The following is a 19,960-nucleotide window of genomic DNA, read 5'->3' as shown; positions in this document are numbered from 1 at the left end:
TATGATCTTCGTAACAGAGGTGCGCAAAACTGCCTGGCAGCACTGAAGTACTGCCTTTCTCCCCATTTTCGACCAACCAGACTTGAGAATTGGGTCTTCATCAAAACATGAAGTTTTTAAAAAACTGAATCAGCTATCTAAATCTTCAAACAGATCATCATTCGGAGTTCAGGGCACAAAGTTATAGCAGTTTTCCCAAAATAGGTCAGCGCTGAGCAAGAGGAACATGTTGCACATTGCACTAAGTTAGAGTGCTCGAGATCACTTTTCGAGTGCTCGAAAATCAGGCAGATTGCACTCGGAAATGGCTCAATTTCAGCCACTTGCACATTGGTTTCCTCAATGCCATCTTCCTTCTTTATGAAGTGGTTGGAGGTGTTCCTTGGAGGAGAGAGAGGGTGTGTTGGAGAATAAAAAGCTACCCAAGGGCCACACATTATTTATCTTTGATTTTTGCAAGATAGAGGAGGGAGAAGAGAGCAAGAAAGGAAGGTGTTCTTGAAGCTAACAAAGGGGAGCTCGAAAATTGGAGATGGAGTTCAAGCTTCTTCTTCATTCTAAGGCTCCAATGGGTAACTAACTCCTCTTCTAGGGAGGTGATGAAACCCCTCCCTTGTAAGCATGTGTTAGTATAGTTTATTTTTGGGGATTACAATGTATTTTTGATAGTCTTTCCATAGTCAAGAGCCTCATTTTTGTTGTAATGAATGTTGAATGTTTATAAATGATTATTGTGAGTTATTCATCTTGTCTTGGATGGTTACTTTTCGTAATCATATTGCTTGCACTTCCATGGTGACAATGGAAGTTAGATCATGGAATGGTTTCAATGGCATGGAGTTGGAGAACTTAGATAGTTCATGGCTTAGGGTTTCCCTTTGATGGTCTATACTTGATTCTTTGCTTTATGTGCATTCACCATTTAAATTAGGGCTTGATAATCATTGACTTAGTAAGCATGTTCTAAGCTACATTTTAGTTTAGGTAGTTGATCATGTGAACCTTTGATGGTTTATTCTTGCCTTCCTATTTAAATGAACTTCTTGAGGATATTATAGCAACCTAGTATTGTTATGTATCATGACTATTCTTAACCTAGCATGTGTATAGGGATGGAGGTGGATTCATTTCCCTAGCCTTCTTTACTTATACTTCACTCCCTTGAATTCTTGCAATTTATTGTTTTATGCACTTTTAATTTCCTAGCTTAAGTGACATCCAACAAACCTCTATAAACCCCTTATCATTCTAAGAACAATTCTAGACACTTAGGTTGCCATAGACTAGCGCAGTCCCAGTGGTTTGACTTACCCGACCAATAGCCCTATTTTACAATGATTCGTGCTATTGCGAAGGTTGATGTATAGTTGATCAACCGATCAAATACAGAGCTGAAATGATTGGTGCTGGGATTGAGGCAAAGACAGCTTCGAATTTCCCTGAATAGTAAATTATGTTTAACAAATGTACTTAGAAATGAAGGTTTATTTACTACTGGTTAAACACTTAAACCATGGATTATTTGCATTATTTGGACATCATAACACCTAACTTACTAAGTATGGAAAAGAAAATCATGAAACCAGCAGATATCTGCACAACTCTTCGGCTGCCAACACGTGTCAATGCCAACAAACCAGCATTTTCACTGTAGAATGTGAGAAAAAATCAAGTTTTATTCCCCTGCTGATTAAGAATGAAAATTTGCAACACAATTTACAAATTTATTGCACAAGAATCTTACACTGATACTGAGGATCCATTCCCGGTTTCAAATATTCTAGAGACCAATATGCCCACTCCCTTCGATAAAGAACATAATTAAGATGATTAGAACACACAGGACATTAACAATTACAGAGTCAAATTTGGAGAAGTACTTTACTTATCAAAAAAAAAAATTTGGAAAAGTACTTTATGAGCAGAATTCATGATTCGCATTCAAAGTGACATGGCAGATTAGTTTCCCATCATTTCAAGACAAAGAGCCATCTTTTTAGTTAAATGCCACTACTATGTCAGATGAAAATTTTAGTTAAATTACATGTGAACCATTCTTTTAAGTTGGGGGGAGGTTCAACAATATTGAGTAGGCCATTAATTCTAATTATTCATTTTGGAAGCATCCCATGTAAGAATTGAGTGTGGAAAATTGTGCCATATCTAGAGTCTTTTAGGCTTAGCATTGAGGTGTTAGTGAAGGCAAAAATACAGACAAAATTATCACTAAGTCAATTTTACCTGCCAACCAACACCGCGACTAAGAATAGAAGGTGGCAAAGGAGTTGCACTAGCATGCCTTGACACAGCAATGAAGGCACTAGTGGACTGTTGACATTTCAAAAGTACATAAGAGATGAATAAATTCGCAAAGCTATCCACATTAAAAACTGCCAAAGAAACTAGTGAATCGATGTGGCTATGCAAAGTACAAAATGCCAATTATGAAAGCATCAAACTCTATCTTCATACTTAAAACAACAATAAAAATATATATATGTGTAAGTAAAAGAATCCAAAAATGAACTAGGCAATGTGAACTCTACTTGGAGAATGGTTAAGAAACACAAAAAAATTTATGCAACAAACAATGCAAAGAGAACGGAACTATACCCTTTTTCATTCTTTATTCTACAAAATTTGAAAGCATAATTCCATGTGACAGACAAAAATCAGTGCATCACTAAAAATATTTCGGAAAATAAAAAATGCGTCACTAAAAATGCAAACGATCAAAACATAGTCACTTGATAAAATTCAAAGAGTTATCGCCTATAGCAAAGAAACAAGCAAACTCACTTCAAATGCATTCAGCATTGCATTTTTTATTCTATAGTTTTTGAAGGCACAGCTCTATGGATATATCCATTAGAGAAAATCAATTCATCACAAAGAATGAAACTTAAACTCAAACGAATGAAGGAAGAATTAAACATCCCAAGAAAAGAGAACCGTTCTACTTTTGAAGGCAAAAGTGCATTGCACATAGCCCATAACAGAAAACAGGTGTGAGAAAAACTCAAAAATCAGTTGATAAAATTTCCAAAAAAAAAAGTATGCAAATACATTCTGTATTCCACGGCGAGATATGAAACTTGTGAAAAGATGCAATTCCATGTTTGCACTTAATAGAGACAAATGTAAGATAATAATATCAACAACAGATCATGTATTAAGGTGCCACAAAATTTATTGAAAATATTAACTGTAAACAAAGGTTCACATCAGTATATATCAATACCAAAAAGAAACAAAAGGCATATGTAAACAAAGGTTCACATTAGTAAATTAGTGACATTCATATCATTTCTCATGACCAAATTACTATCCTTAATGTGGTATCGCTAAGCAAAATTTTCCAACACTTCATTATGAACTTCAGTCTGTTTCAAAAGACAATATCTTTCAAAAGTTGAAATATATCCTAATTGCATCATATTAGTGCTGAAAACTATATACAAATTTTAAATTATATATGCAATTGTAAGCAGCTCTTAAGGAAAAAACAGTACCTGGAAGATTTTCTAATCTTTAATTTGTAAAAAATAGTTGCGGCTTCAAGGGTGAAGTACAGAACCTGAGAGGAACGCAAGATTTTTTATGCCTCTGACATCTCAATGCTACCAACTCGGCAGTTTAAAATTTAATAATAGGATCCTCAGCACAGGCAGCAAGGTCATTCCATTCTTTAATCTGAATCCAACTTTGATCCATCACCTTGCCATAAGTTGAACAACAGTGTTGTGGTCCTATCATATTCAAGAATGTATAGCCTTTATTCCCGAGGTTAAATGCGTGAATGAATGATTAATTATATCAAGAATACAATAATTTAGAATTTTGATGAGAATAGAAAAAAATCATTCAAGCAACTCAAAATAAAACAGTAAAAAAAAAAAAACCAAATAAATTGAGCAACTCATGACGCATGACTACATAAATCTACTAATGATGTAAATCAAAAAGCAAAACTCCCAGATTCAAAACCCATTATATCAAATAACAAGATATACAAAAATCAAAAGCAATTGAGTTGTAGAGATGAGAAAGAGAGAGACCAATCATAGAATCTTGGAATATATGATTTCTTAAATTTGAAATTGTTCCCAAATAACAAGTTAAATTTGTTTTATGTATGCCTTTTTGTAACCCCAAATGATATAACAAGGCATTTGTATTAATTAAAGCGATGTGTGTTTCTCTTTAGGCCTGCAGACAGGTATTTCACTGAACAGTTCCATTGGGTTTGTCATCCAAGCCAAACATAAAGGTGGTTCTAGTATGAGGAATAAACTGAAACAAATAACGGGGCAATTCAAATTCAGGCCATTACGAATTGCACATATTAGCCAAGTGTAACTATTAACTAACAATTAGATTTGGGACAACACAAGAATGCTGGATTTATTTTGGGTCCGGGTGAAGGGCATTTGCAATGGAGTAACTCACTGGGGGAGCATAAAAGTGAAAAAAATATAGTACAACACTCAGCTTGTTTTTCTCAAGACTTTAAATTACTTGTGCAATTTTAGTAAACTAAATTTGAACCAAATAAATATGATCTTTTAAATCAAATCCACTTGGGATTTAAGTCAAAGTGTGTGATTAATTATATGAAAACCTTTTCGTTGTAGAGAAAAGTTGAAGGCATTGCCTAGCAGTGATGAGTGGGGGCTCTCACTTTGAGTCATTTATTTATGTGTTGTGTTCATTAAAATTTACACACATTGTTAGATAGTTTAGAAATATTTATTCATTTAGTAAAATGATGAATAAATTTTTTAAATCAAAAAATGAAGATGTGTTATTCTGAACTTTGCCCTGTTGTACAGTTTAGAGTAAGTTGAATTTGTAAAACCAAAACAATAACAGCTTTAAACATAATTTTCATTGGTTAGATTCAAAAGATCTTATCTATTTGGTTCAAGCAGTCGTAAAAAATGCATTTTTTTTTTTCATGCTACGTTAAGCAAAAGCATAGTAGGAAATTTAAAATATGAATTCTATTGTACTAGTGATTTAACGAATGAAAATATGTTAACTCCAACAACCTACAAAAGTAAAAGAATCCTATCCACTCACACCAGCATTAATATAAATGTGTGTGTGTGTATTCAGTTCACGGTCTGCCATGGATATCAATGATACCTTGGTTAACTACTATGCTAACAACCCAATTTTTCAGCAATGGTGGTATGGTATTTCTAAAGGGAGAAAACCAACCGATATATTCGATGTTCAAAATGCTCTACATCAGATCTCCAAAAAGCTCAACATATATCAAATGTTCAACTGATATCAATTAGTTTTTGAACTCAATCCCATTCAAATGTTTTACATAAGAAAACGAAACAAATTCAAGTTTTAAGCCACATTGGAGGATTTTTCATATTATATGAATGTATTTTATTGTATAATGAATAATATTACAGAAAGTTTTAATCTTGTCTCTCAGCAACCAAACACAGAACATTAAGATTTACATTAGTCTCCAAGTTTTAACCTGGAAAGAGTTTTTAACAGTGCTTTGATCATAAAATGCCCCCAGAATCTATGCTTAATTAAAATAAGAATAAAATTAAAAAAAAAAAGAAGCAAAAGAATCAGGTAAATGAAGAATAATAAAAACTAACGTGGACGGATAAAACCTTAAACAATTGAAAATGAAACCAAAATTTTGATTACCTGCTAATAAGCTGGACGAAAGAAATTGAGAGCTACTTGATAATGACTTTAATTGTATTTTCTCCAAACTTCATTCCCCAAATCAGACGGACCTATGAAACAGATCTGATGCATATAAGTTCTAAAAAATAGAGAAACATAAAAATACTAAATAAATGGATGGAAAAAAAATATATCAGACAACTCGCGAAAGACGAAGCTCCAGCAAAATTCGTACCTAGGCAATTTTCCTCTGAAGGTGAAACTCGCAAAAGATGAAGCTCTAGCAAAATTCGTGCTTGGACTTAGAGACGGTTAGGGTTTCTAATGAATATTAGGAGTAATGACCTTTTTTGCGCGCCACCGAATGAAAACAATTGCCGGGAAACTTAACTTTTCACAAAAAGATAACCCTATTCCATATGGGGCCATGCAGGCCTGTTGTAGAAAGCTCTTTCTACAATGGGCTAAGCGAGCCTATTGTAGTAGAATACCTTCCTACAATGGGCCATGCGGGCCAGTTGTAGAAAGCTCTTTCTACAAGGGTTATGTGGGCCTGTTGTAGAAAATGTGTTGTTAAAGACATGTGTTTCTTGTAGTGAATAGAGGTGACGATGGTGAAATGCAGAGGTGGTTGTGGTGGAAGGTGGTGGGAGTTGGTGGCGATGGTAGTGGTGTTTGGAAAGTTGTTTTTTTTAAAACAAAACAATTACTTCGGAATGGAATGATCAAGAATGAATTTTCATTCTAAATGATCATTCATACTTTAAATTGCATACCAAACAAAGTAATGGTTGAAATAGATATTTCATTCGATTCCATTCATACACACCAAACACAACATAAGAGAAAGAGATGAATGATAAGGAAATAATTTTAAAAAATTAAATCTGCTAAGAGATATAGCTTATGATAGAACAAATTGAATTTTTTTTTTTTTTTTTTTCTCCTCACTTATTTGCAAAATAAAGGAGGATAATGACTATCAAGTTATTTCCGTGTTCCCGAAAATGTCTAGTGTGTCGGTTGTGTGGAAGTGTAACCGCGTACTGTTAGAAGTTTTTTATTTTTATTTTATTTTATTTTATTTCTTTTAAACCAAATATTTCCTTAAATAATTGTATCATATATTTCTTCATTAATTATGGACTCAGTAGTCCGAGTTCATGTGCATAAATCTATTAGTATTCACAAGGGAATGATTATTTTATTTATCCAGTAATATTTCTAAGAAACCCTCTCATGAAAAAAAGTAATGAGTTTTCTATCTTTAAAACGATGGGAATGCTGCAATAATTGTGAATTAATTTGATCAATAATGATCTAAATACCATCTGAAAAAAAGAAAAAAAAAAAAGAAAAAAGAACTATATGTAAGACCTGTTTATAAGTAATTGGAGTCAAAATGTTACAGTATTTGACCACACTCATGTATATAAGCAGTGAAAGGGGCTTTAATGGGCCATGGTATATCTAGGCATAAGTCCTACAAAGCTTATGTTGGCTCCACCTAAGTATGGCTTAATTCTAAGGATTGGTCGACAGTAATAGCAATTCAAGTCAATGTTCAAGCACTTAAAATATGTAAATTCCCAAAATTATTTATAATATGTATTCCAAATAATCTAATTAATAAAAAATCATGGCCAATTGAATTCCCAAGTAATTCTTAGACTGTTGGTAATTAAACATAACAACCAATTGAATCAAACAAAAGCCTTATCCACAGTAGAGTTGTACATTCCTCATAAAATACAAAAGAAGACACTCAAAACATAATAATATGTAAGAGGGAATTAGGGTTGACAATTCGTTTTCGCGGATCGTAATCGTGTCGTGTCAACTTAAGGGTATTATACTAAACAGCTCAACCCGAACACGACCTGTTTAATAATCGTATCAGAAACTTTCAATACTAACCCGACCTGTTTATTAAACGGGTTACACGTGTAACTCGTTTAATGACCTATTTATCAAAATAAAATTATATTATTTAAATTATTAATAATACTCAATAAAATAATAAATACTAAAAAAAAAATATAAGTTTTAATCAACCAAATTACTAAATAGTTTCTAGTTTACAAAATATTCAATTATAAGATACAAGTTTATATAGTAATTTTAGAACTTAAATAAAAATTTATTTACGACATATATAGTTAAACGTGTATAAACGGGTTACACGGGTTAAACCCCTCAACTCAAATACGACACGATTAACTAAACGGATTAATCGTGTCGACTTATTTATGATCCAAACTTGTTTAAGGTCAATCAAAACCCGTTTAACTCTTGTCGTGTTCGAGTCGTGTTAGCGAGTCGTGTCAACTTTTGCCGCCCATAGAGAACATTGAAGATATAATATATAAATAAAGGAAAGAAAATAAATAAATGGCATAAACTGCAAAAGTTGTATTGTTAAAGTTCAGGTCATTCAAGATATATATATATATATATATATATATATATATATATATATATATAATGTTGGGAAACTAAACATTGGACAAAAGTTACAGATTCTCACATCTTTAGGAGATGGACAACATAATATGATCTAATGTACACAACAAAAGTAAAATAAAATAAAAAATAAAAACAGTAACCACTGGATATGTTTCTAACAGCCTTCATTTCTCCTAAACATATCCACGAAGGAAACAGGATGTGATTGAAACTAGAAAAAACAAAAACAAAATTCAGCTCTCAAGACCTGCGTGACAAGTAGTCAAAATGAAAGGAAATCCTGAAGTCTAACCAAATAGGATGAATTATCCCCTTCCTGGCATTCATTTTCTCCCTTAACTGAAAATAGGCTCTCCTTGTAGATAACAACCTTAAGACAATAATTTATTCCTCGAGCTCCAACATTCTTAAATTCATAGGTATTATGGTCGTACAAAACCAACTCAGTGTTGCGGTCTAGAAAAAGTTCACAATTTTTCCATAAGCCAACCAGCCTCGCAATATCTAAAAGGGGTCCAATAGTCAATTGTTTAGTCCAAAACCCCTCCTCCTTCATCAGCCATATGTCAAAATATTTTTCAGCCTCACGTGGTTCATAAAGCATCAAAGCAATAGAGTCAATGTACAAGGCAAGATCACCCCATTGTGTATTGGGAAGATTTGGTGGTGGAGGTATTTCTTGGAAAGTCTCTTTGCTCATGTCAAATGAAAGGACCTTATAGTTATAAAAATTGTGACTCGTAAGCCAGTAATAAAGCCCATTCACATATGTGTTAGACAAAGAATTATCTATTGAACGATCCGGCTGCAAATGGGCCTCAAAGACTCTCCAAGAGTCAAGACCTAGCGTATACACTGTAACAACTCTAGGATTATATGGATTATCTTCTTCCTCATCCCAAAAATGTCGAATTAAAACCACCTTGTATTTGTTGGTTACAACATCAAACCCAAATCCAAAAGTATGAATGAAGGGCTTAAAAGGAGGAGGAAGGGGGTGGGGTACAGAAAGGGGTTTAAATTCTCTCATAGAAGGGTTCCACAGAGCTATGCGGTCATGATCCCGAACCTTACCGTCATACAAACAAAGAATTCCATCAAAGGGACCAATAATAGTTTCTTGATAACCCATCATTTGAACAAGATCATGATATACCAGGGGCGCCCTTGCAAGCGTTTCATAGGAAAATAGACCAAAAGCATATCTTTCAGTGTTGTAATCATAATGCTGAACAAATAGACGGGCATTGTTGATGTCATGATGCTTCTTAATGAAACTAGAGTCTTTTATTACAATGTACCAACATTTGCAAACACACCTGAATCTAATCACCGATTTCACAGGCAACCACGAGAGAATCTCAATTATCACATTTTCCGGCATATGATGACTACAACTGATACTTGCCATTGCCACTCTGTCAACTAATCACATTGCTTCTCCTAACACAGCAAAAAAAATTCTTTCATAATTAAACCAAAATATAATAAACTAGTTTGATCATTTTATTCATCAACATAATAAAAAAGCCTGAAAGGAGGAAAGAAAGAGGAGGTTAAACACATAAAACACAAGCAGACAGATATATATATATATATACATTTGTATATTAAATAACTCATACAAAATGAATCAAACCAAAAAAAAAAAAAGAAAAAAGCAAAAGATGAGTTGAGGAGTTATTAGGCTTCTAGCTATTAGGACCATAAAAGAAATTTCCTAATTCAGACAAAATGACAATTGCAAGCAATGCGAAAAATTCATGGATATAAACACAATATAGTTTTAATTCTTGATTTATAATTATGGGCGAAACCACTGAGAAAGGATATATTGACAGCTAAAGACATTAAAAAACCACCGCTTCTCTTCCCATCTACCAAACAATGGGTGGTGTCAACTCTTTCTTTCCATTCAACCAAACAAAAGAAGGGAAAACACCTCTCTTTCTAGGGATGCCTCTTCTTTGTATCTTTTGGTGCACTTTTCATCCCACCTACCAACTGTAAAGCATAGATACTTTTATAAATAGGATGCACGTGAATGAAATATCATATTTGTGTCAGATACCAGCTCTCTTCGGATTTATGCAAATTCTCGTCCAATACTTCTTAAACATATTCAAATTTTGAAACTAATTTTCTTATTTCTAACGTGTATGTGATACTTTTCACATACTTCTGTTATGTATCTGAGTACTTCAAGACACATATTTAATAAGTTTTGGACATTAAAGTATACTCCTTTCAAGTATAATATCATAATATAATATGTTAAGCTCTGAAGATGAAAATTTGATATTCATATCATGACTAATTTTTTTTTATCCTTCATATCATGACTAATTAGTCTAGCTAAAATTCATGAAAAACAACTATCAAATCTTAGCTTATTTCTAATAGTTCTTTTGTTAGGAAATGATAACAACAATATATGAAACATAAAAAAACATTTACATATCTATATTATACAACATATATTTATATATAGATATGTATTTATCCGTCCTTGCCTTATAGGCTTATACGTCCTATAAAATTTTAAAAAAAATTCTGTCACCATTCCCCTATTGTGTGTCAATATCCCGTGACTATGTCCATACTTCATAGCCTACCAAAAAGAACATTAGTTATTTAAGATTACATAATACCATAAAAAGAGAGCAAATCTATAGTTAACATTTCGAAAGATCATTCTTTTACATAAATGGGAAAATGTTCATAAACCTGGCCCAATATAGTGACATGCACACGTGACTACTTGATACTTGACTCCAAGACTAGAGATAGTGGATGGGGGAGAAAAAGTTTCTTTAAAATCCTTTCAATTCATAATAAAGAAATAGAAGAAGGAGAAAAATATAACAGAAAAAGAAAGCACACAAAAAAAATGCTAATAATGTAGCTGTACATGTAAAAAGTACAATTAGGGATCCTAGATCATGTTGTCCTAGTAGAAGTTTGACACCATATACTTACCATAAAAAGGTACTTCACTACCACAAAACCAAGATCCATTTGAGGCGCAATCTCATATTGCATCTCCTCGTTTCTAACAAGCAAATGAGGAAATATGACAATGTTCTCTTAGCACAGGCTTTTTGAATCTTCATGTTAATCATAGTAGTTAATTGAAAAGTTTACCAAGACAATTAGGCCACACTTCTTGTTGGGAAAAATAGAAACTACTATTATAGTTGTACCTAAATCACAAGAAATTTTTGTTAACTTGTAACAACTCTGCATTTTTCATGAAAGAAAATACTTCCCCTATCTACTAGGCTTAAAATAAATTTAGTGAAACCCCTCGAGTTTTGCATGCAGATATATTGTGTTTGACCATTCCTACTGTACAAGTATTGTCTGCTTGGGACCTTGTGTCCTAGCGCATCTGACACAGTTAGGAGGCATCCATATATATAAGTGTCATAATTCACCGTGCTGTGTAAATATTGTCTGCTTTACATACTTTTTGTATTCGTGATTTTCAAAACATATCTACAAACATATCCACACATATAAGTGTCAGGATATCTCTCCATCCCATCCCCGGCAAGAGAGATGATGATACTTTCCAAAAAAAAAATATTTTCTGATGATGATACTTTCCAAAAAAATATTTTCTACTCATGAAAGCTAAAAAAACAACTTATGAACTTGGAACAACATAAAAAGACAACTAGCGGGGAATTCGTTTTCTAACTGAAGAATGGAAGAAATTAGATTCAACTTTCAAGATTAGAAAATTTTTTTTTTACTGAATTTCAGTTGTATACTTTTTCCGAAATTGGATCTGAGTATTTGTTTTATTACACATTTTTTCTATTTATTCAGCCAGAAATAAATAGATACACACACATAAAGATATATATACGTGTGTGGGAGAGCAAAATAAACTTCCAAATTTGCAAACTAAACCCTAATTAAAATAAAAATTGTGGTAAAAAAATAAATAAAAAGGCAGCTGAGTGCACAAGGTTCTTGTCATTACTAGGTTAGGATAGAGTCTGTTGTAAGCAGCCTGCCACACGAGGAAATGATGTTTTCGATTTTAAACTCATGACCTCCTGGTTGCAATGGAGCAACATTGTCATTTTGCCATATAGAGTAACATATAAATCAAACACATAAAGCAAGGTGAAGCAAAAACAAATCCAAATACTTACCACAGTTCCGGAAGAAAAAAGATAAAAAGGAAAAAATTTGTCATAAACTATGTTTCTTATTACCGTAATTGTCTGTTATGCTTTTGAAGCATTAATTTTTCTTTTTGATAATTAAGCTCTATTGAAAAAAAAAAAAAAAAATTTGAAGAAGAAGAAGGAATATACAAGAATCAAGAGGGGCATACTCACTACAGTTTTGTTTAAGTTATTATCATGGTATTGTGATTCAAATGTTTTATATATACATAAAATTCTTTTAATTTGAGGGTGCTTTGGCGCAATGACAAGGTGAGTTGTGACCTGCAGGTTAGGGTTCGAAACAGGAACCATCCCTCTCCGCCTAGCCTCATGCGGTCTCTACAATCATTACTAGTTCAATAATTCAAGTGGGAAAAAAAATCAGATAAAAAAAGAAAAAAATCACACACATTTCAACCATGATTTGGCCAGATTTATAATTCATCTGAGCATAATTAATGTATATTCAAATCATGATAATCTATACAGAAAATCTCCATCAGTTTTTTTCTCAAATTAACCTCAACTGAAACTAGAGAAATAAAAGATCTCATATATATATATATATACACACACACACGCACACTACATATATAAAGATATATATATACATAGAGAGAGAGAGAGAGCAAGAGGGAAAAAAGTCAGATAAAAAAAGAAAAAAATCACACACATTTCAACCATGATTTGGCCAGATTTATACTTCATCTCAGCATAATTAATGTATATTCAAATCATGATAATCTATACAGAAAATCTCCATCAGTTTTTTCTCAAATTAACCTCAACTGAAACTAGAGAAATAAAAGATCTCATATATATATACACACACACACACGCACACTACATATATAAAGATATCTATATACATAGAGAGAGAGAGCGAGAGGGGTACCATGGCATCTTCTGGTACGGGTTAAGAGCCATGTGAGATGAGATAAAGAATGAAGGGGGAAAGATGAGGGATTAGAGATCTCTCGTACAAATGCAGGCGTGAAGTGGGAAGGAAATTGTTGTTAGTCCTCGTGTAATGGGCCGGCGCTTTAAGGGTCTGTATATGCCATAAGTCTTTGCTCATCGGGATATTGGAATAAGTCCGAGCTCGTAATGTCATTGTTAATAGCGAATCACTCGTCTTCGCATGCAAGGAGTCACTCGTCTTCTCACGAAAGGACACGTTAACGACTTGAACCCAAACTTCACCGAATGGATGCACCTGATTAAATATTGAATACCACAGTAACCAAGCTATCTCACTGACTCAAACATTTAAAACCGTTGTATGCCACCTATACAATTACAAATCGTTTCCCATGAAGATAATGGTATTCTTGCCCCAAAATAATGGTTTATTATAAAGCTTTAATACAGATATAATACTAATATATTTTTTTTTCGATAATTAAGGATTTGCATAAAAGAGAAAATAAATATAGGGATAACGAGGGGTATGCCCCCCGGCCCAATGAGGTTGGGCTAAAAAAGAGAGAAGAGAAATCCACAAAGTGGCCTAACAGATATGAAAATAAATCCATACAAAACAAAGATTGCACTTAGCACTAAATATATCCACTCAGGCACATACTAACCCAATCAAAGACATGGCCATGAAAGATCAACAACTTAGAGCATCATACCACGGGGTACTGTGGGGGCGGCTGTGGGGGTGGCTGCGAGGGTGGAGGGGGTGGTCCATGGAGGTTGTGGTTGTTTGGAAATGTAAAGAAGGGATTCATATGGGTTATATCAAAGAAAGATGATGGGAGGCTTGATTCGGTTGCAATTTCTTCAGCAAAGGGGTACTCACACATTTTGACAGAGAACAACTTGATTCTAATTGCATTCACTACTACATTCAAAGTATGTAGAGGCGGTGAGGATTTATCCCTGAACATTCTGTTGTTCCTCTCTCTCCACACATGGTAAACATAGCTTGCCAAAGATAGCTTCCATATCATGACTCTACTTCTTTTCAATTTTTGCTTCCAGTTAGATGATACCCAAATCAGAAACTCCTTCCATGAATTATGTTTGGTGTAGAAGCCACTTTTATGTTGGAGGCCACTCCATATAATTTTGGAGTACTCACATTTGTGAAACAAGTGCTCATGGATCTCTGCATCTTTAAGGCATAGTATACAAACATTGGGTTGCATTTAATAGAGGAGAGCTGGCTTATTTTGGGTGAGCAATCCCTCTTGAACAAATAGCCATAGGCAAAATGAGTGCTTTGGTATTGCATTTTTGAACCAGACCAGTTTATGCCAGTGAGTTGGTAGGATAGGTTGTGTGATCATGTTGTGATGTCAATTTTTTGGAAAAAAAAATTAAATTTAAATAGTTCAAAATATTTAAATTTGATTCTAAAAATTGCTGAACATGGCTATTTTTTATGTGTTCGTGCGATATTAAACTTGAGTTATAAATTCTTTGATAAATTCCAGTGAAGTCTCGAAGGGTGTCAAAGAAGTGTATGAAAGTATCTGTAAAATGTCTAAAATAATTAATTTAAAAAAAAAAAAAAAAAACTATAGACATGTCTATAGATTGTTGAATAAGACGGTTCCTTCTTAAAAGTGTTTGTGCTTTTCTGCAAAGCAATTTATTTATTTTTTTTTTTCAATGCTTGAAACACACTAACTCACTCACTTTTTGCTCATATACTTGAACCCTCATCTTCCAAAGGGAAATACCACTAGGCTGCACAACCTTTAGGCCTAGTTTGGTACGCATGAATGAAATGAATGGGAATGGAATGAAGCTAGGAATGTAATAGTTATTCTTATTCTCTTGTTTGGTTCCAAATATGAAATAATGTTGGAATGAATTGATAATTACAATTCTAAATGGTGGTGGTAGTGGCGGTGCGGCGATGGTGGCGGCAAAAGGAGATGGCAGTAGAGGAAGGTGGTTGCGACAACGGTGTGGTGGAAGGCAGTGGAGGAAGGTGGTGGCTGAAGGTGACGGTGGTGATGGAAGGCTGTGGCAGTGGCGAAATGCGGTGGTGGTAGCGGAAGGCGATATGGTGAAAGGTGGTGGTAACAGTAGCGGCGGTGATGGCAATGTGACATTTCGTAAATTTTGGTAATTTTTTCAATTTTTCATAAATATTTTATTTTTTTGCATCGTTTTGCTTGGCGTGCACCGTCTATAGTGTCGTGTGGGTCCTAGAGTTAGTTTAGGATATTTTTTTGAGTTTAGAACTCTTAGAAATGTATTTTGAGTCATTTAATATTTTTCATGTTCGGGAGTATTTTTGCATTCATTGCATTCCATAATGATTCTTTGGTGTGTATGTGTTTAATTATACAAATGTGGCATGTTATAGTATATGTTTCATATGAGGGGCATTTTAGACTATTGCTGGTGAAGGGGACCAAGGTTGACCAAGACCATGACTTTGTAATAACCCGAACCTGGTGTCCGAATCTCTAAGCGGCTCCTTGATCAAACCCGAGATCATTTAAGGGAAAAATGGTCTTTTCAAGTCATAAATATGGAATACGATCTGTACCATTAGAAAGATGACTAAAAAACGTGCAATTTAGACTCAAGAATGACTTCATTTTGGGTTTGAAATGAAGAAGTTATAATTACATGAAGTTTGGTTAACAAGCGGTAAAGTTTCCAAATCTGGAATTTGGGATCGATCTCAAGAATTTTGGGATCGATCCAATGAATGGGTTGGGATCAATCTCAAGAAATTTGGGACCGATCCCAAGGGTTATGGGATCAATCCTAGAAACCCAGAGTTTATTTTTCTGATCAATTAAAAGTGGTTATCCATCTTGAATCAATGTATGGTCATTTGGAACATATGAAACCTATCCCAACAACTATTTATACATAGTCACATTGATGTAATACATTCATACATTGAAATAAGTTCCATTACATTGCTCAATAGTTACAAAATATAATTGAGTTTACAAAACAACTTCGTCATAAGGAAATAGGTTCGAATACATCATCTAGTGTCTCATAAGCCTTAAGTTAGCATGGAAATCAAGTGGAGACATCAAAAGAGATTAATTAGGTCTCAACCTCATTTCTACTCAAAAATGGATACAATGGTTAATAATTACAAAACTATCAAAATAATACAAATTTGATTACAACTTTCATATTCGCCAAAATATACTCCATTACATAGTCTAAATTCCAAGTTTAACAAAAGACATCAATCAATACATCAAGTGTGAGATTGTGGGTCATCCATAACTTCTTTTTAAGGTTTCTGTGCGTACGTGCGATTTTGGGTTTATCAACTTCGATTTCTTGTGTTTGTTTGGTGGGCTGTGTTGAAGACTGAACGAATTTAGGTCTGTGTTGAAGATTGAACGAATTTGACTTAAAGGAACTGTGATGTACAACGTGCTCTAAGAAGTGTAAGAGTTCTTACTATAGCAAATCTTTCTTTTAGTTACAAAATCGTTAATTTGTGTAATATATTGATGTTATTTGTTTAGTAGAGTTATTGGATATGAAGTTTGATTCGATTTCTAGGGTTTCTGATTTCTTTTATGGAATTTTTTGGTACTATGTCAGCACAATAATTGTGCTTTTGGCATGTATGTTCATTTTTTTTTTTGGAACAAATGAAACAAACATATATATATATATATATATATATATATATATATATATATAAATCAACTTACCTTGGAGCGCATATGAAAATTGAAAAGAGAGCAAAAATGGGTTTGATTGGAACAAACGAATGCAAAAACCTTTTTGTAGGATGAGGGGTATAACGGTCATATTGAAGGTTACTTTCGGTATTGATAAAAAAATATCAATCATCTGCATTACAATATGGACGGAAAGTGGCTGGAGATGAAATTCAAGGGGGCAATTTGCTAACTTTTGAAATTATAGGGACTGATTTGCTTCCTTTTAAATCACAAGAGGGTACTGTACTCATTTGGTGAAACCTTGGTTTTTTTATTTTTTTATTTTTGCACTTTTGCCTATATAAAAAATAAAAGTTGGTTATAGATGCAATCTAACTTTAAATGCATGTAAGAAATGTATGCATGACCAACATGGTGACAGATGATAACAAGTGGGATTCTTACCTTTTTAACCCCAGGCCTGAAAACAGGACATTTTTATCCTTTTTAGATAAAATTTGACATTCTTGTCATTTGATGTAGTTTCTTCAGCAAGTGCAGTATTCACACATAATTCCATCTAACTAATTATTTTTAAATCACTCACTAAACATATAAAAATTGCATATCATTGAGTGAGGCTTGTTCCAATAATCTTAACATCCAGGTTTCAAGACAGGTGGAGATGAGAAAATATGTACATGTATAAGAAGTTTTGAAAGCAGAATATGAGGATGTAAGCAAATACCTAAAGGAAACATAAAACACCAAGTGAAAACTATGAATATGTTAAAAAGGATCCATGTGAAATGTTTTGCATTCAGACTTTATAGGAATATAATTGAAAGTAGAACCACATGAATTCTTTGTCAGATAAAAGAGAGATGCATTGAACTCTCTCTAGACTTCATACCTCAATGTGAAGGGTGCCATCCATACCATCTTATAGAATTGGACATTCCCATTTTTCAAAGAGGTGAAATTTTGCTAGATTTTTAGTTAATAATGCTAGGAGCTAGGCTCAATCATAATGAAAGAGGGAAAATTTAAAAAATGACAACTAATGTCGAGTATGTTCCTTAGCTTCTCTTCCTTTCCCTATCACTTAGTGTTGCTCCAGCAAAGACATGTAAGAAGGATACAAGATCCAAAAAAATATAGTTAGAAACACTTTCTTCATCAACTGACTATCAAGATGTACAGAACTCTTGAATCATATTAGATGAATTATACTCATCCCTGAATTCATTTTGTTCCCTCAAAGAAACTAAACTCTGCTTGTAGTTACAAACCTTAAGGCAATGCTCATATCCTCGAGGTCCAAGAACCTTGGTTTCTTGGGTATTAATGTTGTATAAGAGCAACTGTTGAGTTTTATTAGTTTCTAGGAAAAGCTCACCATTTTTCCATAAGCCAAGCGGTCTGTCAATGTCTAGAAGGGGTCCAATAGTTAATTGCTTGTTCCAGAGACCCTCATCCTTCATCACCCATATTTCGAAGTATTTCACCTCCTCAGGTGGATCATAAAATACCACAGCAATTGAGTCATTATACACAATAAGACCCCCCCAATAATATCTGGGAAAATCTAATGGCAGCTGTATCATTCCGAAAGTCTCACTGCCCATTTCAAATGAAATAATCGTATACTTCAATGAATTATCACGATCTATCCAATAATAAGTTCCATTAATAAGCCCGTCACTAAAAGTATTATCTACACAATAATTTTCAGGCAAATCAATCTCAATCATTCTCCAAGAATTAGTACCTAGGGTATATACTACAACAGTTGGAGGAAAATACATGTTTTTTATCCGGTCATCATAGAAATACCGAATCCAAACCACCTTACACTTATTGGTTAAGGGGTCCAAACCAAATGCAAAACTATTCCAATTGACGCTGAAATAAGGCGGAATGTTTTCTTGGGGCCTAGGGAGGAGCCTGAAATCTCTCAAAGCCGGGTTCCACAAAGCTATACGATCCCCACCATCAAACAAACATAATATGCCATTAACAGGACCAAGAACATATAACAAATCTCTAGACATTTGTAAGTCATTAAGTTCATGATATAATAGTGGTATGCTGTCAAGATTTTCATCGGGGAATAGGGTGAAAGCAAATTTTTCAGTGTTGAAATTGTAGTTTTCAACAAGAAGATGGACATTGTTGTTGCTGTGGTGGTGCTTTATAATGAAACTAGAGTTTCTGATGACAGTGTACCAATATCTACAAACAACCCCTAATCGAATCAAAGATTTCACAGGTAGTCTCGATAATATCTCAACTATTAAATCTTCAGGTACAACATGTTCAGCACTATTGCTCGCCATTTTACCTCTATTGAACTAGAGTGTCATCAATTCTTTTCCCTGACAAAAGCACAAATTTTTTTTGTAAAAAATCAAATAATGAGGAATTGATCGGGTTGTTAGCTCAACATAACAAAAAGGTATAACATGATGGAACGAAAAGAAAGAGGGAAAGGTGCATAAGATTGTTAGGCATATAATATGTGTGTATATTAATATCGGCATCTAAGAACAAGATGAATCTTATCAAATATTTAAGAACAAACCAATCAGCAGTTAAGAGATCAATCGGAACTTTCAAGCCTTTTGGTGGGAGTAGAAAAGGAGAGTTAGAGCTCATTTCCACAGAAGGCAATGGTGAAGAATTTCCAGGTGTATATATATATATATACAAAGGCTCCATTCCAAAATTTTACAGAGCCACATTCCAAGAGACCACTCTAAGTTTTTGCAGAAAATTGAGAAACCATTAGATTAATATATAGAAATTCAATGACTGTTTTCTTATGGTAGTTGCTAGCATTTATTGATGGTAAACAATTGCGGTAGATAATAGCATCCACTATGCCTACTGTAGTATAATCGTACATTTTTCAAAAGCAACAATATTTTACTGCTAGAAGATGTTATATTTAGAAAATATTATTATAGGAACCCTTAAATTACTTATTGACAGAATATTTGATATGAGAATATCATAGGAGAGATTTTA

At 33.6% G+C, this 19,960-nt stretch overlaps 2 protein-coding genes across 2 annotated transcripts; both read right to left on the bottom strand.

The window, feature by feature from the left end:
* Positions 1–1,371: 1,371 nt before the first annotated feature.
* On the bottom strand, positions 1,372–9,544 carry LOC132316146 (F-box/kelch-repeat protein At3g23880-like). Its single transcript, XM_059814655.1, has 5 exons — positions 8,426–9,544; positions 2,242–2,328; positions 1,745–1,803; positions 1,557–1,648; positions 1,372–1,439 (listed from the first exon to the last, which is right to left on the bottom strand). Exons 1-5 carry the CDS (start codon positions 9,542–9,544, stop codon positions 1,372–1,374), a joined length of 1,425 nt encoding a protein of 474 aa, XP_059670638.1.
* Positions 9,545–18,120: 8,576 nt separating this feature from the next.
* On the bottom strand, positions 18,121–19,269 carry LOC132316145 (putative F-box protein At5g62660). The gene has a single exon (XM_059814654.1). The coding sequence runs from the start codon at positions 19,267–19,269 to the stop codon at positions 18,121–18,123; it is 1,149 nt and encodes a 382-aa protein (XP_059670637.1).
* Positions 19,270–19,960: the final 691 nt, after the last annotated feature.

The sequence above is a fragment of the Cornus florida genome, unplaced genomic scaffold, assembly GCF_030987335.1.
Source record: "Cornus florida cultivar Cherokee Brave unplaced genomic scaffold, ASM3098733v1 CherokeeBrave_3.0.0_Hap2_Chr07, whole genome shotgun sequence".
In the NCBI taxonomy this organism is placed as follows: Eukaryota; Viridiplantae; Streptophyta; class Magnoliopsida; order Cornales; family Cornaceae; genus Cornus; species Cornus florida.
Note: the sequence above shows the minus strand (reverse complement) of the source record. Positions and strands in the feature narration are given on the sequence as shown.